At 46.8% G+C, this 18,192-nt stretch overlaps 1 protein-coding gene across 1 annotated transcript; it reads left to right on the top strand.

The window, feature by feature from the left end:
- Nucleotides 1–555: 555 nt before the first annotated feature.
- On the top strand, nt 556–16,761 carry LOC311328854 (E3 ubiquitin-protein ligase TRIM35-like). The gene is made up of 7 exons (XM_084462758.1): nt 556–617; nt 8,121–8,406; nt 8,607–8,702; nt 10,409–10,639; nt 11,059–11,081; nt 11,159–11,283; nt 16,064–16,761. Exons 2-7 carry the CDS (start codon nt 8,134–8,136, stop codon nt 16,636–16,638), a joined length of 1,323 nt encoding a protein of 440 aa, XP_084318884.1. The 5' UTR covers nt 556–617; nt 8,121–8,133; the 3' UTR covers nt 16,639–16,761.
- Nucleotides 16,762–18,192: the final 1,431 nt, after the last annotated feature.

Below are 18,192 nucleotides of genomic sequence, written 5' to 3'. Positions count from 1 at the left end.
CTTTGAAAAGCAGTACATACTGTAAGCACACACACCCACCAGTAGGGGAGCTTAGTTAGTGCTAACCCCTCATAGATAGATAGATAGATAGATAGATAGATAGATAGATAGATGGATAGATGGATAGATAGATAGATAGATAGATAGATAGATAGATAGATGGATAGATGGATAGATGGATGGATAGATAGATAGATAGATAGATAGAATATAATATTAATTATAATTATAAAAATAAAAACGTATTATAATTACATATTTCACCATGCCTGGACCTCTTGACTGGTCACAGCTGCCATGCTGGTAATGTCAAAGCAGCAATTTAGAAATAAAATTGACTTTGACTTTGAGCATGTTTCTCGACATGTTTCTCTGTTTTCATAAAATCGTGATAAACATTTTTTGTGGAACAAAAATGACTACAGTAATAATGTATATCTTTAGTGATGCGTTGTCTACATTTGTGTGTAACACCCTCCATGGTAGCCCCGCCCCTCAAAAGCACGTTACGTGATGACGTAGCCGGAAGTAGTTGCACGTTCGACCGTTCTCCTCATACCTGCGCGAGCTGCTGCTCCCGTTCTTCTGAATACTAACCGGTACCGACGGACATCGAGGTGGGGATGTGCTGGTTACCGAGGCCTGGCCCGTAGACTAGTCGTATTTGAGTGATTGAGGGACTGTTCCTGCTCCCCTACTGAGCAGCGAGCTAACGTTAGCTTAGCCCCCGCTAGTGAGACCCAGTATAACACGACCTCAGATAGTTAGTTACACCTTAAAGGACAATGCTCGTTTTTTGACAACCTGGACCTTATTTACGACATATTATAAGACGTTTGACTCACCGAGATCACTTTGGTGTAGTTCGGAGGCATGTAGAAGAAATTTAAAATCCAGCGTGAGCCAGTATATCCATGTAATGGCGGCGGACGGGGCACTGAGAATGCAGCTTCTAAAAATCTATTTTCTGCCACGAAACGGTTGTTTTCATCAATCTGTCTTTATGGATCGCTAGTTGTGCTTGCATAGAGAGCATAGGCCTGTTGTGGTATTTTCTGCTATATTTAGCAGGGTTACTAGTACTAACCCAGCTAGTTAGTTAACTGTTAAAGTTAGTTAGCTAGCAGGGTTACTAGTACTAACCCAGCTAGTTAGTTAACTGTTAAAGTTAGTTAGCTGGCAGGGTTACTAGTACTAACCCAGCTAGTTAGTTAACTGTTAAAGTTAGTTAGCTAGCAGGGTTACTAGTACTAACCCAGCTAGTTAGTTAACTGTTAAAGTTAGTTAGCTGGCAGGGTTACTAGTACTAACACAGCTAGTTAGTTAACTGTTAAAGTTAGTTAGCTAGCAGGGTTACTAGTACTAACCCAGCTAGTTAGTTAACTGTTAAAGTTAGTTAGCTAGCAGGGTTACTAGTACTAACACAGCTAGTTAGTTAACTGTTAAAGTTAGTTAGCTAGCAGGGTTACTAGTACTAACACAGCTAGTTAGTTAACCGTTAAAGTTAGTTAGCTAGCAGGGTTACTAGTACTAACCCAGCTAGTTAGTTAACCGTTAAAGTTAGTTAGCTAGCAGGGTTACTAGTACTAACCCAGCTAGTTAGTTAACCGTTAAAGTTAGTTAGCTGGCAGGGTTACTAGTACTAACACAGCTAGTTAGTTAACCGTTAAAGTTAGTTAGCTAGCAGGGTTACTAGTACTAACACAGCTAGTTAGTTAACCGTTAAAGTTAGTTAGCTAGCAGGGTTACTAGTACTAACACAGCTAGTTAGTTAACCGTTAAAGTTAGTTAGCTGGCAGGGTTACTAGTACTAACCCAGCTAGTTAGTTAACCGTTAAAGTTAGTTAGCTAGCAGGGTTACTAGTACTAACCCAGCTAGTTAGTTAACTGTTAAAGTTAGTTAGCTGGCAGGGTTACTAGTACTAACCCAGCTAGTTAGTTAACTGTTAAAGTTAGTTAGCTAGCAGGGTTACTAGTACTAACCCAGCTAGTTAGTTAACTGTTAAAGTTAGTTAGCTGGCAGGGTTACTAGTACTAACACAGCTAGTTAGTTAACTGTTAAAGTTAGTTAGCTAGCAGGGTTACTAGTACTAACCCAGCTAGTTAGTTAACTGTTAAAGTTAGTTAGCTAGCAGGGTTACTAGTACTAACACAGCTAGTTAGTTAACTGTTAAAGTTAGTTAGCTAGCAGGGTTACTAGTACTAACACAGCTAGTTAGTTAACCGTTAAAGTTAGTTAGCTAGCAGGGTTACTAGTACTAACCCAGCTAGTTAGTTAACCGTTAAAGTTAGTTAGCTAGCAGGGTTACTAGTACTAACCCAGCTAGTTAGTTAACTGTTAAAGTTAGTTAGCTAGCAGGGTTACTAGTACTAACCCAGCTAGTTAGTTAACTGTTAAAGTTAGTTAGCTAGCAGGGTTACTAGTACTAACCCAGCTAGTTAGTTAACCGTTAAAGTTAGTTAGCTGGCAGGGTTACTAGTACTAACCCAGCTAGTTAGTTACACGTTAAAGTTAGTTAGCTGGCAGGGTTACTAGTACTAACCCAGCTAGTTAGTTAACCGTTAAAGTTAGTTAGCTAGCAGGGTTACTAGTACTAACCCAGCTAGTTAGTTAACCGTTAAAGTTAGTTAGCTGGCAGGGTTACTAGTACTAACCCAGCTAGTTAGTTAACCGTTAAAGTTAGTTAGCTAGCAGGGTTACTAGTACTAACCCAGCTAGTTAGTTAACTGTTAAAGTTAGTTAGCTAGCAGGGTTACTAGTACTAACCCAGCTAGTTAGTTAACCGTTAAAGTTAGTTAGCTGGCAGGGTTACTAGTACTAACCCAGCTAGTTAGTTAACCGTTAAAGTTAGTTAGCTGGCAGGGTTACTAGTACTAACCCAGCTAGTTAGTTAACCGTTAAAGTTAGTTAGCTAGCAGGGTTACTAGTACTAACCCAGCTAGTTAGTTAACCGTTAAAGTTAGTTAGCTGGCAGGGTTACTAGTACTAACCCAGCTAGTTAGTTAACTGTTAAAGTTAGTTAGCTGGCAGGGTTACTAGTACTAACCCAGCTAGTTAGTTAACCGTTAAAGTTAGTTAGCTGGCAGGGTTACTAGTACTAACCCAGCTAGTTAGTTAACTGTTAAAGTTAGTTAGCTGGCAGGGTTACTAGTACTAACCCAGCTAGTTAGTTAACCGTTAAAGTTAGTTAGCTGGCAGGGTTACTAGTACTAACCCAGCTAGTTAGTTAACCGTTAAAGTTAGTTATCTGGCAGGGTTACTAGTACTAACACAGCTAGTTAGTTAACCGTTAAGGTTAGTTATCTGGCAGGGTTACTAGTACTAACCCAGCTAGTTAGTTAACCGTTAAAGTTAGTTATCTGGCAGGGTTACTAGTACTAACCCAGCTAGTTAGTTAACTGTTAAAGTTAGTTAGCTGGCAGGGTTACTAGTACTAACCCAGCTAGTTAGTTAACTGTTAAAGTTAGTTAGCTGGCAGGGTTACTAGTACTAACCCAGCTAGTTAGTTAACTGTTAAAGTTAGTTAGCTGGCAGGCTTACTAGTACTAACCCAGCTAGTTAGTTAACTGTTAAAGTTAGATAGCTGGCAGGGTTACTAGTACTAACCCAGCTAGTTAGTTAACTGTTAAAGTTAGTTAGCTGGCAGGGTTACTAGTACTAACCCAGCTAGTTAGTTAACTGTTAAAGTTAGTTAGCTGGCAGGGTTACTAGTACTAACCCAGCTAGTTAGTTAACCGTTAAAGTTAGTTAGCTGGCAGGGTTACTAGTACTAACCCAGCTAGTTAGTTAACCGTTAAAGTTAGTTAGCTGGCAGGGTTACTAGTACTAACACAGCTAGTTAGTTAACCGTTAAAGTTAGTTAGCTAGCAGGGTTACTAGTACTAACACAGCTAGTTAGTTAACCGTTAAAGTTAGTTAGCTAGCAGGGTTACTAGTACTAACACAGCTAGTTAGTTAACCGTTAAAGTTAGTTAGCTGGCAGGGTTACTAGTACTAACCCAGCTAGTTAGTTAACCGTTAAAGTTAGTTAGCTAGCAGGGTTACTAGTACTAACCCAGCTAGTTAGTTAACTGTTAAAGTTAGTTAGCTGGCAGGGTTACTAGTACTAACCCAGCTAGTTAGTTAACTGTTAAAGTTAGTTAGCTGGCAGGGTTACTAGTACTAACCCAGCTAGTTAGTTAACCGTTAAAGTTAGTTAGCTGGCAGGGTTACTAGTACTAACCCAGCTAGTTAGTTAACCGTTAAAGTTAGTTAGCTAGCAGGGTTACTAGTAGTAACCCAGCTAGTTAGTTAACCGTTAAAGTTAGTTAGCTGGCAGGGTTACTAGTACTAACCCAGCTAGTTAGTTAACTGTTAAAGTTAGTTAGCTGGCAGGGTTACTAGTACTAACCCAGCTAGTTAGTTAACCGTTAAAGTTAGTTAGCTAGCAGGGTTACTAGTACTAACCCAGCTAGTTAGTTAACCGTTAAAGTTAGTTAGCTGGCAGGGTTACTAGTACTAACCCAGCTAGTTAGTTAACTGTTAAAGTTAGTTAGCTGGCAGGGTTACTAGTACTAACCCAGCTAGTTAGTTAACCGTTAAAGTTAGTTAGCTGGCAGGGTTACTAGTACTAACCCAGCTAGTTAGTTAACTGTTAAAGTTAGTTAGCTGGCAGGGTTACTAGTACTAACCCAGCTAGTTAGTTAACCGTTAAAGTTAGTTAGCTGGCAGGGTTACTAGTACTAACCCAGCTAGTTAGTTAACCGTTAAAGTTAGTTAGCTGGCAGGGTTACTAGTACTAACCCAGCTAGTTAGTTAACCGTTAAGGTTAGTTATCTGGCAGGGTTACTAGTACTAACCCAGCTAGTTAGTTAACCGTTAAAGTTAGTTATCTGGCAGGGTTACTAGTACTAACCCAGCTAGTTAGTTAACTGTTAAAGTTAGTTATCTGGCAGGGTTACTAGTACTAACCCAGCTAGTTAGTTAACTGTTAAAGTTAGTTAGCTGGCAGGGTTACTAGTACTAACCCAGCTAGTTAGTTAACTGTTAAAGTTAGTTAGCTGGCAGGCTTACTAGTACTAACCCAGCTAGTTAGTTAACTGTTAAAGTTAGTTAGCTGGCAGGGTTACTAGTACTAACCCAGCTAGTTAGTTAACCGTTAAAGTTAGTTAGCTGGCAGGGTTACTAGTACTAACCCAGCTAGTTAGTTAACCGTTAAAGTTAGTTAGCTAGCAGGGTTACTAGTACTAACCCAGCTAGTTAGTTAACCGTTAAAGTTAGTTAGCTGGCAGGGTTACTAGTACTTACCCAGCTAGTTAGTTAACTGTTAAAGTTAGTTAGCTGGCAGGGTTACTAGTACTAACCCAGCTAGTTAGTTAACCGTTAAAGTTAGTTAGCTGGCAGGGTTACTAGTACTAACCCAGCTAGTTAGTTAACTGTTAAAGTTAGTTAGCTGGCAGGGTTACTAGTACTAACCCAGCTAGTTAGTTAACCGTTAAAGTTAGTTAGCTGGCAGGGTTACTAGTACTAACCCAGCTAGTTAGTTAACCGTTAAAGTTAGTTATCTGGCAGGGTTACTAGTACTAACACAGCTAGTTAGTTAACCGTTAAGGTTAGTTATCTGGCAGGGTTACTAGTACTAACCCAGCTAGTTAGTTAACCGTTAAAGTTAGTTATCTGGCAGGGTTACTAGTACTAACCCAGCTAGTTAGTTAACTGTTAAAGTTAGTTAGCTGGCAGGGTTACTAGTACTAACCCAGCTAGTTAGTTAACTGTTAAAGTTAGTTAGCTGGCAGGGTTACTAGTACTAACCCAGCTAGTTAGTTAACTGTTAAAGTTAGTTAGCTGGCAGGCTTACTAGTACTAACCCAGCTAGTTAGTTAACTGTTAAAGTTAGTTAGCTGGCAGGGTTACTAGTACTAACCCAGCTAGTTAGTTAACTGTTAAAGTTAGTTAGCTGGCAGGGTTACTAGTGCTAACCCAGCTAGTTAGTTAACTGTTAAAGTTAGTTAGCTGGCAGGGTTACTAGTACTAACCCAGCTAGTTAGTTAACCGTTAAAGTTAGTTAGCTGGCAGGGTTACTAGTACTAACCCAGCTAGTTAGTTAACCGTTAAAGTTAGTTAGCTGGCAGGGTTACTAGTACTAACACAGCTAGTTAGTTAACCGTTAAAGTTAGTTAGCTAGCAGGGTTACTAGTACTAACACAGCTAGTTAGTTAACCGTTAAAGTTAGTTAGCTAGCAGGGTTACTAGTACTAACACAGCTAGTTAGTTAACCGTTAAAGTTAGTTAGCTAGCAGGGTTACTAGTACTAACACAGCTAGTTAGTTAACCGTTAAAGTTAGTTAGCTGGCAGGGTTACTAGTACTAACCCAGCTAGTTAGTTATCCGTTAAAGTTAGTTAGCTAGCAGGGTTACTAGTACTAACCCAGCTAGTTAGTTAACTGTTAAAGTTAGTTAGCTAGCAGGGTTACTAGTACTAACCCAGCTAGTTAGTTAACCGTTAAAGTTAGTTAGCTGGCAGGGTTACTAGTACTAACCCAGCTAGTTAGTTAACCGTTAAAGTTAGTTAGCTGGCAGGGTTACTAGTACTAACCCAGCTAGTTAGTTAACCGTTAAAGTTAGTTAGCTAGCAGGGTTACTAGTACTAACCCAGCTAGTTAGTTAACCGTTAAAGTTAGTTAGCTGGCAGGGTTACTAGTACTAACCCAGCTAGTTAGTTAACTGTTAAAGTTAGTTAGCTGGCAGGGCTACTAGTACTAACCCAGCTAGTTAGTTAACCGTTAAAGTTAGTTAGCTGGCAGGGTTACTAGTACTAACCCAGCTAGTTAGTTAACTGTTAAAGTTAGTTAGCTGGCAGGGTTACTAGTACTAACCCAGCTAGTTAGTTAACCGTTAAAGTTAGTTAGCTGGCAGGGTTACTAGTACTAACCCAGCTAGTTAGTTAACCGTTAAAGTTAGTTATCTGGCAGGGTTACTAGTACTAACACAGCTAGTTAGTTAACCGTTAAGGTTAGTTATCTGGCAGGGTTACTAGTACTAACCCAGCTAGTTAGTTAACCGTTAAAGTTAGTTATCTGGCAGGGTTACTAGTACTAACCCAGCTAGTTAGTTAACTGTTAAAGTTAGTTAGCTGGCAGGGTTACTAGTACTAACCCAGCTAGTTAGTTAACTGTTAAAGTTAGTTAGCTGGCAGGGTTACTAGTACTAACCCAGCTAGTTAGTTAACTGTTAAAGTTAGTTAGCTGGCAGGCTTACTAGTACTAACCCAGCTAGTTAGTTAACTGTTAAAGTTAGTTAGCTGGCAGGGTTACTAGTACTAACCCAGCTAGTTAGTTAACTGTTAAAGTTAGTTAGCTGGCAGGGTTACTAGTACTAACCCAGCTAGTTAGTTAACTGTTAAAGTTAGTTAGCTGGCAGGGTTACTAGTACTAACCCAGCTAGTTAGTTAACCGTTAAAGTTAGTTAGCTGGCAGGGTTACTAGTACTAACCCAGCTAGTTAGTTAACCGTTAAAGTTAGTTAGCTGGCAGGGTTACTAGTACTAACACAGCTAGTTAGTTAACCGTTAAAGTTAGTTAGCTAGCAGGGTTACTAGTACTAACACAGCTAGTTAGTTAACCATTAAAGTTAGTTAGCTAGCAGGGTTACTAGTACTAACACAGCTAGTTAGTTAACCGTTAAAGTTAGTTAGCTAGCAGGGTTACTAGTACTAACACAGCTAGTTAGTTAACCGTTAAAGTTAGTTAGCTAGCAGGGTTACTAGTACTAACCCAGCTCACGGTGTTAGTTGGGCAGAGAGTTTTCACTATCTGCTTGTTCGTGTCAGTACGTTCGCTAGTAAAGTATATGTGACCCCACAATCTCTGACTCTTGCAAAACAATCGAAACTCCACACTGCTTTAGCTACCACAGCCTAGCGGATTGTTAACAAGGCAGAACTGAATGGTTGGGGGGTTTAAAAGGAAAGGTGTGTTTGGGGGGTTTAAAAGGAAAGGTGTGTTTGGGGGGTTGGACTGATTTGGGCCTCACACTACTGCTGAATTTGCCCCTTTTCACCTTATCAGCTGGTGGGAAATGGTGACTGTAATTTCCCATTCTATACACCTGTTCTAATCTCTTGCACAATTTTCACTTAACAGAAAGTGTGAGAAGATGTCGGACGAATGGTGGGGTCTCTCACAACAAGACCTGACCTGTCCTCTCTGTAAGGACATTTTCAGGAGCCCAGTCATCTTGAACTGCAGCCACACCTTCTGTGAGCCGTGTGTTCGGACAGCCTGGCGCCACATAGGACTGCGCTCCTGTCCGGAGTGCCAGTTTGGGGTTGAGTTTTGGGTGGACAAGGCCCCCTGTAACCTGGCCCTCAAGAACATCTGTGAAGCTGTGTGGCAGGAGAGAGACCGGAGGGCAGAGCAGAGTCCGAAGGTAAGCCAACGCTGACCCAGGCTGGACACTCCCACTACGGGGTGAGTCATCTGCACACTGTACGGATGTAGCTGTGTCAGTTTGACCTCGTTCTTACTCTGGGTCGTTCTATGGAGTTGAGTCCTTATCAAGAAGACTCTTTCTGCCACCATTTGGTTTTTGCCAGAGGAAAAATGTTCCTCAATGTTTTCTCCTCCCAGGAGAAGCTAAAGAGGACGCTGGAGACCTTGAATAAAAAGCGGAAGGTGTTTGACCAAGTTCAGCTGACCTGTGAGGAGTCATCAGAGCATATCAAGGTAAACCCTTTTATCTGACACGTAAAAACATGTCTTGGATGAGCTGCAACAACGGTCAAATGTATTTTCCACCGAGAAACTCCGCTAGTGCATAGACTTGTTCTTGTTTAAGTGTTGTGATTAAGTCTATTCCTGCAATAACTGCACTTATAGCTGCGTTTATTCTTCTAACGTTAATGTTACCACTCGTTGCTTCGGGAGCCGCCATGTTTGTTTAGCGAGCGGCAGGGACACGAACCAATCATGGGCTGCTTTCCATTGTGGGGTGGGACAGCAGTTAAAACGCAGTCCCTGATTGGCCCGGTATGGTCTGGATTTTGGCATAATGGCTCTGGAGGAGGCGAAGGCCAGACCGTTCTGCGTTGGTGAAACAGAATGTGAGCTGGAGAGAGGGGGATGGTGGTACCAGGCTAGGAGAGAGGGGGACAGAGAGAGAAGGGGATGGTGGTACCAGGCTAGGAGAGAGGGGGACAGAGAGAGAAGGGGATGGTGGTACCAGGCTAGGAGAGAGGAGGACAGAGAGAGAAGGGGATGGCGGTACCAGGCTAGGAGAGAGGGGGACAGAGAGAGAAGGGGATGGTGGTACCAGGCTAGGAGAGAGGAGGACAGAGAGAGAAGGGGATGGTGGTACCAGGCTAGGAGAGAGGAGGACAGAGAGAGAAGGGGATGGTGGTACCAGGCTAGGAGAGAGGGGGACAGAGAGAGAGGGGGATGGTGGTACCAGTCTAGGAGAGGGGGACAGAGAGAGAAGGGGATGGTGGTACCAGGCTAGGAGAGAGAGGGACAGAGAGAGAAGGGGATGGTGGTACCAGGCTAGGAGAGAGGGGGACAGAGAGAGAAGGGGATGGTGGTACCAGGCTAGGAGAGAGAGGGACAGAGAGAGAAGGGGATGGCGGTACCAGGCTAGGAGAGAGGGGGACAGAGAGAGAAGGGGATGGTGGTACCAGGCTAGGAGAGAGGGGGACAGAGAGAGAAGGGGATGGTGGTACCAGGCTAGGAGAGAGGGGGACAGAGAGAGAAGGGGATGGTGGTACCAGGCTAGGAGAGAGGGGGACAGAGAGAGAAGGGGATGGTCGTACCAGGCTAGGAGAGAGGGGGACAGAGAGAGAAGGGGATGGTGGTACCAGGCTAGGAGAGAGGAGGACAGAGAGAGAAGGGGATGGTGGTACCAGGCTAGGAGAGAGGGGGGCAGAGAGAGAAGGGGATGGTGGTACCAGGCTAGGAGAGAGGGGGACAGAGAGAGAAGGGGATGGTGGTACCAGGCTAGGAGAGAGGAGGACAGAGAGAGAAGGGGATGGTGGTACCAGGCTAGGAGAGAGGGGGACAGAGAATAGGGGATGGTGGTACCAGGCTAGGAGAGAGGAGGACAGAGAGAGAAGGGGATGGTGGTACCAGGCTAGGAGAGAGGGGGACAGAGAGAGAAGGGGATGGTGGTACCAGGCTAGGAGAGAGGAGGACAGAGAGAAGGGGATGGTGGTACCAGGCTAGGAGAGAGGAGGACAGAGAGAAGGGGATGGTGGTACCAGGCTAGGAGAGAGGAGGACAGAGAGAGAAGGGGATGGTGGTACCAGGCTAGGAGAGAGGGGGATGGTGGTACCAGGCTAGGAGAGAGGAGGATGGTGGTACCAGGCTAGGAGAGAGGGGGATGGTGGTACCAGGCTAGTTGGCTGGTACACTAGGAGTGTGTGGCGTTCTTCCGTCTGCAGACTCAGGCCCTCAGTGTGGAGACGCAGATCAAGGCGGAGTTCCGGCGGCTCAGGAAGTTTCTGAAGAGCGAGGAAGCGTCAAGGATGACTGCGCTGAGGAGGGAGCAGAGGACCAAGCGTCGGGCGATGGAGGAGAAGATGGAGCGACTGGGGGAGGAGAGGTCTGCCCTCTCTGACACCATCGCAGCTGCGGAGGAGCAGCTCCAACATCAAGACCCCGCCTCCATGCAGGTAAACTAGTCAAGACCCCGCCTCCATGCAGGTAAACTAGTCAAGACCCCGCCTCAATGCAGGTAAACTAGTCAAGACCCCGCCTCAATGCAGGTAAACTAGTCAAGACCCCGCCTCAATGCAGGTAAACTAGTCAAGACCCCTCCTCCATGCAGGTAAACTAGTCAAGACCCCGCCTCCATGCAGGTAAACTAGTCAAGACCCCGCCTCCATGCAGGTAAACTAGTCAAGACCCCGCCTCCATGCAGGTAAACTAGTCAGGACCCCGCCTCCATGCAGGTAAACTAGTCAGGAACCACAGGACCCCAACAGCACTGGGAGGAGAATGATTGCACTGACCAGTGATTTTCATGAGAGATTTTGTCCTGTATTAGTTGACAGTTTATTAATAAGCTGCTTTTTTTTTTTCTCCTCCACAGAACTTCGAGGCCACTATGGAGCAGTAAGAGTGCTTCCTCCTCACCTGGGTTTTACTTCTCTTTGGATCCCGAACCCCAGTGACCTGACGTTCCTCCCCAGAGCCTCCGCCCAGAGCGCCCTGCCGGACCCCCAGCCGGTCCCGGGAGCCTTGCTGGACGAGCCCAAGCACCTGGGCAACCTGTCCTTCCACGTCTGGGACCACATGAAAGAGATGGTCAAATACAGTCAGTATACAAATCAGTCATTTCCATTTTTTGTTGTATTTCTGTGGTGTCCTGTGATTCTCATTCAAGGCAATATGCAGTATTATCCTGAGTGTAAAACGTTCCCTGAAACCAGTACAGACCTATTCTGAGTACCCAGAAGCTCTCGCTACGACAAGGACATCTGGCAACAAGATGGGATATTCGTGGACACTACTGTAGTCATGGGCCGGTATGAGATTTAGACGGTATGATAACATCAGGCCAAAATACTACGGTTTCACGGTATCTCTGGGGGGGGGGGGAGGTTTTGCCATTGAACAAAATGTAGTTTATTTTTACATAAAATATAGAACATTTGGAATATTAGTAAATGTCGTTTAGTAGTAAAACACTTTTTTTTCTTTTTTAATGAAATGCAGTCTCTTAAGTGAGGCTTGCAGCTCAATCAGCCTAGCTGGTTTTTTGCAGACATGCTCACTTTCTGGTGAGAGGATAATGTATGTCCATTGGAATGTTTTCCATCAAATCACAAAAATATTTTTGGGGTGTGACCTTTGTTTTGAAATCCCTGAACGCAAGAACGCTACCGGAGATGAGTTCTGTTTTTGAGGCGAAGCCGTGAAGCTCGCGCTGCTAATGTTATTGTTTTGTTTAGCCTGTTAGCGCCGCTCGTAATGGATTATCCATACATGTTAGCTGATGAGCACTAACTCACTGCTGCACCATGTCTTTGGAGATTGGTAACATTATAGTGAACTCATAATTCTGACGTAAAAGTTATGCAACACATACCGTCCGAGTTAACCGGCGGAACGGAAGGGTATTGATTTTGGAACCCTGACTTCTTCACACCGAGGTATCATGAGACCGGTAACTGGCCCATGCCTAGTGGACACTGAGAGGATTTTCAACCAGAGGCTGATTTGGCCTCTATTTTGTGGCTGACCGCAGAGTTCAAGTTCTGCTCTAGCGAGCGGTCAGTCTCATATCTGGCACACAGGTGTGACGTACCTGGACTTTCTTCCATGTTAACGCTCACGTCACTGAGGACAAAGTGTTTTACCTAAATTAGTTTTTTTTCATTTAGTCACAACTATACACTCCTGATGAAATAAGGTTCAGATGCAGCTGGATCTGAAAGGTTATGCGCTGGCTCCGCCCCCTCGCTGGCTCCGCCCCTCTGGCTCCGCCCCTCTGCCCATGTTGTGTGGCGCTTGAGTCCAGACTAGTAAAGAGCAGACTATTATGCAGGGACCCACGGGGGGGGGGTGGGGGCGACCTGACCTGCCTAGACAGACCCACGGGGGGGTGGGGGGGGGTTAGGCAGGGACCCACAGGGGGGGGTGGGGGGGAGCTGCTCCTCCTGACTAAAGCAACAATAAGCGCCTGAGCACTGAGAGTTTGCTACTAGTAGTCACACTCCGTCTGTCTGTCTATTCAAGTGTGTGTGTGAGACTCTGTCTGTCTGTGTGTGCGTGTGCGTGTGCGTGTGCGTGTGCGTGTGCGTGTGCGTGTGTGTGTGTGTGTGTGTGTGTGTGTGTGTGTGCCTGCATGCGTGTGTGTGAGAGAGAGAGAGAGAGAAACAGTGGCTCATTACTACAGCTTTATTAATTGGGTCGCGCAGATGTCTGGTCGTAACATCAGCCAAGTTCGGGAGTACTTTGATTTGAAAGACAATGGGGAAGTTTCATGTCATTTCATGTCTAATGAAACTGTCATATAACCATTCAACTGGGTTGATGAGAACTCACACCCAGCATGCTCTGGTGTTGATGTGTTGATTTCCCTGTACAAAAATGTTGGCTATGATCCGAGTAAGCCTGGTGCCTCATCACTGGTCACTGTGTCCTGATTGGCTGGTGAAACTGAGGGGGCGGGAATCGCTGTTTAAGACGAGTCATATAGTCAGTTACAAAAGCGCCATACAGTAAACAGGTCAGTGAACACAGTGGCTGTGCACATCCCTGCCTCCTTGGGGATTGTGATCACAGGGTTGTTCCTGGTTCAGGATGAGGTGGCGGTGGGACATTAAGTGGGCGTGTTCGGGATCCGCCCCCAGGAAACTCTGGACATCAAGAGCTTTGTTTCCTGCATTCTGGGGGATTTTTTATGCACCGATGTCTGCTGGATTAGCCTGCCTAACTATATTAGCCTACATTATCTAACTATATTAGCCTACATTATCTAACTATATTAGCCTACATTATCTAACTATATTAGACTACATTATCCCATTTCATTGTTTATTTTTAAATAACAGCCAGCCTAGAACATTTGTGAGGGCACATCAAGGCCCTGCGACTATAATGTAGGTTGTCAGGTCAAACATGTCGGCTACACAATAGACGTGTGTGTGAATGAATGAGAAGAGACTCACACTCCCATAGAGAAAGCATTGTCTGTTTGATACCCTGAGAGATCTCAATCTCATCTGAGCTGGATGCGCTGGTCTAGTAGAGAGCTTTGTCCCAGTCCAACCCCGGTCTAGTGGAGAACCTTGTCCCAGTCCAACCCCGGTCTAGTGGAGAACCTTGTCCCAGTCCAACCCCGGTCTAGTAGAGAACCTTGTCCCAGTCCAACCCCGGTCTAGTCCAGAGCTTTGTCCCAGTCCAACCCCGGTCTAGTCGAGAGCTTTGTCCCAGTCCAACCCCGGTCTAGGGGAGAGCTGTGTCCCAGTCCAAACCCCGGTCTAGTAGAGAACCTTGTCCCAGTCCAACCCCGGTCTAGTAGAGAACCTTGTCCCAGTCCAACCCCGGTCTAGTGGAGAACCTTGTCCCAGTCCAACCCCGGTCTAGTAGAGAACCTTGTCCCAGTCCAACCCCGGTCTAGTAGAGAGCTTTGTCCCAGTCCAACCCCGGTCTAGTGGAGAACCTTGTCCCAGTCCAACCCCGGTCTAGTAGAGAGCTTTGTCCCAGTCCAACCCCGGTCTAGTCCAGAGCTTTGTCCCAGTCCAACCCCGGTCTAGTCGAGAGCTTTGTCCCAGTCCAACCCCGGTCTAGTCCAGAGCTTTGTCCCAGTCCAACCCCCGTGTCCCAGTCCAAACCCCGTGTCCCAGTCCAAACCCCGTGTCCCAGTCCAACCCCGTGTCCCAGTCCAACCCCGTGTCCCAGTCCAACCCCGTGTCCCAGTCCAACCCCGGTCTAGTGTCCCAGTCCAACCCCGGTCTAGTCCAGAGCTTTGTCCCAGTCCAACCCCGGTCTAGTGGAGAGCTTTGTCCCAGTCCAACCCCGGTCTAGTCCAGAGCTTTGTCCCAGTCCAACCCCGGTCTAGTCTAGAGCTTTGTCCCAGTCCAACCCCGGTCTAGTGGAGAGCTTTGTCCCAGTCCAACCCCGGTCTAGTCTAGAGCTTTGTCCCAGTCCAAACCCCGGTCTAGTGGAGAACCTTGTCCCAGTCCAACCCCTGGTCCTTCTGCCACCTTCCTAATTCCAGAAATGGCTGCTTAGGCGTTCAAGTCATGGGAGGAAAACTTTCATTTTCCCTGTGATCAACATGGCCTGTGAGTGTAACTAGCGAATCGTCTGAATGGAAAGGTTTCACCAGGGCGCCCGGTAGCTCAGCGGGTAAGTGAGGCGCACCATATGAAGGCTAGTCCTTCACGCGGCAGACCCGGGTTCGATTCCCGGCTCGGGTCCTGTGCCGCATGTCCTCCCCTCTCTCTCTCTCTCTCTCTCTCCCACGTTTCCTGTCTCTCTACACTGTCCTATAACATTAAAAGCTGAAAAAGCCCTAAAAAATATCTTTATAAAAAAAAAAAAAAAGGTTGCACCAGAGCAATTATGTTTACACGCACCAACGCTCCCAATTTATATTTCAAGGTCGCACAGATTAAAATTGTACAACATAAATCACTGGAAAACAACAAATTAGTACCGACTACACAACATGTGTACAGGTTAGCAGGTCTTAGTGGGTTTTTGTGTTTTTTTGTTGAGAGCTGGAGGCGGCCGCCTGCAGGAAACCCCTGGATAGATGTCCCGCCCCTGCCTCCCCTCCACACAGAGGCACAGGCCTTTACTGGGAGTCTGCTGTTGATCCTGCGTGTCTCTCGCCCTCCCGTTCACTGGGAGTCTGCTGTTGATCCTGTGTGTCTCTCGCCCTCCCGTTCACTAGGAGTCTGCTGTTGATCCTGCATGTCTCTCGCCCTCCCGTTCACTGGGAGTCTGCTGTTGATCCTGTGTGTCTCTCGCCCTCCCGTTCACTAGGAGTCTGCTGTTGATCCTGTGTGTCTCTCGCCCTCCCGTTCACTGGGAGTCTGCTGTTGATCCTGTGTGTCTCTCGCCCTCCCGTTCACTGGGAGTCTGCTGTTGATCCTGCATGTCTCTCGCCCTCCCGTTCACTGGGAGTCTGCTGTTGATCCTGCATGTCTCTCGCCCTCCCGTTCACTGGGAGTCTGCTGTTGATCCTGCATGTCTCTCGCCCTCCCGTTCACTGGGAGTCTGCTGTTGATCCTGCATGTCTCTCGCCCTCCCGTTCACTGGGAGTCTGCTGTTGATCCTGCGTGTCTCTCGCCCTCCCGTTCACTGGGAGTCTGCTGTTGATACTGTGTGTCTCTCGCCCTCCCGTTCACTGGGAGTCTGCTGTTGATCCTGTGTGTCTCTCGCCCTCCCGTTCACTGGGAGTCTGCTGTTGATCCTGCGTGTCTCTCGCCCTCCCGTTCACTGGGAGTCTGCTGTTGATCCTGCATGTCTCTCGCCCTCCCGTTCACTGGGAGTCTGCTGTTGATCCTGCGTGTCTCTCGCCCTCCCGTTCACTGGGAGTCTGCTGTTGATCCTGCATGTCTCTCGCCCTCCCTGCTCAGCTCCCGTGGTCCTGGACCCCAACACCCCGGTGGGCTGCCTGCTGCTCTCCAGGGACCTGACCGCCGTGCGAGACAGGCAGCGTGTGGACGTCCCCGACAACCCCGAAAGGTTCGAGGACTTCTGGGTCCTGGGCTCCGAGGGCTTCAGCTCGGGGACACACCGCTGGGAGGTGGAGGTGCCGCTGGACAGGTGGTGGGTGGGCGTGGCCCCCGGGTCGGTCAGCAGGTTCCACCCCGCCGGAGGAAGCTGGGCCGTCCACTACAGCGAGTCGGAAGAGTACCTGGTGTGCTGCCCCGGTCAGGAGCCCGTCAGGCTCCCCGTCAACAACATCAATCGCCTCCGAGTGCGCCTGGACATGGACAGAGGACAGCTGTCCTTCTCAGACGAGAGAGACATCTACATCTACACGGTCACACACACCTTCACTGGGAAGGTCTTCCCCATCTTCTCCAGTCTGAGCCTGATGAGCGTCCTGTCCGTCGCTGCTCCGGTCACCGTGGAGCCCAGACAGCGGTGTGCGTGTCCCAGAGGGGCGTGTCAGTGCTTCGACGGGCGTGACCTGGTCATCCTCTGAGCACGCCTCTATAGATAAGCAAGCCACGCACTGGGAGAGAGACCAGCTTCCGCTTTGGATAAAACACAACGTTCACAGTCTGTGTAGTTGACCTGTTTTTCTACTGCATGCGTTCAACATGGTTCTGTGTGTACTCTGAGAGAATATAAATGAAGACATCTGATGAATCAGAATACTGTTAGTGTACAGTACTGTTAGTGTACAGTTTTACGTACGTTTTCTGTTTGGACTGTCGGATCTCAATTAAACGATAGAGAATGCTGTTCGTAAAGCCTGTCTTCTCCTTTGTTGAAATAGACATGACCCTGATAATGCACACTACATTATCATGCACACTACATTATCATGAACACTACATTATCATGAACACTACATTATCATGAACACTACATTATCATGAACACTACATTATCATGAACACTACAGTATCATGCACACTACATTATCATGAACACTACATTATCATGCACACTACATTATCATGAACACTACATTATCATGAACACTACGTTATCATGAACACTACATTATCATGCACACTACATTATCATGAACACTACATTATCATGTACACTACATTATCATGCACACTACATTATCATGCACACTACATTATCATGAACACTACATTATCATGAACACTACATTATCATGAACATCTACCCATAGGAAACCACTGCCTTTTTTATTAGACTTTGCAACGAGCAAACTTGGACAGTGAGGCCAGTAGACTTCCCAACCTCTTTCTCCTAACCAAGGTCCTGTTACCTCCCCTTCACACACACACACACTCACTCACTCACACACACACACACACACACACACACACTCTCTCACATCTGGGTTGGCCATCAGCAGAGTGAGACTTTATACACGCCCCCTGCTCCCCAATTGCTGTGACCTGAGGAGGTGTTTTTTTTCTGTCTCTTACTGTGGAGCTGCTACACACACAGAGGGACCCTCGCGCCCTCTTAACCCCTGACCCTAGCCCCCTCATACAGTCCTTATCTCCTTTCTTTAAGGTCAATTCGTCCTCAGTCACACACACAGACACACACCCCATTAAACATGACAGGGTCACAGCAGTGAAAGTCACAAATGATTCAACCTTTGACCCCTGAGTAACGATATCAAAGCCCAAATGTTTTAACGTCCTTGTGAACTAGCGCACGAGGCACGCTTGCACAACTGCAGACTCCTCTCTGTGCGCGCACACACACTCACACACACACACACACACACGGCTGTACACACACACACACACACGCACACACACACACACACACGGCTGTACACACACACACACACACGGCCGTACACACACGCTTAGCACTACCGCACACACACACACACACACACGGCTGTACACACACACACACACACACGGCTGTACACACACGCTTAGCACTACCGCACACACACACACACACGGCTGTACACACACGCTTAGCACTACCGCACACACACACACACACGGCCGTACACACACGCTTAGCACTACCGCACACACACACACGGCCGTACACACACGCTTAGCACTACCGCACACACACA

Source organism: Borostomias antarcticus (assembly GCF_949987555.1).
Source record: "Borostomias antarcticus genome assembly, contig: scaffold_335, whole genome shotgun sequence".
Taxonomy (NCBI): Eukaryota; Metazoa; Chordata; class Actinopteri; order Stomiiformes; family Stomiidae; genus Borostomias; species Borostomias antarcticus.
Note: the sequence above shows the minus strand (reverse complement) of the source record. Positions and strands in the feature narration are given on the sequence as shown.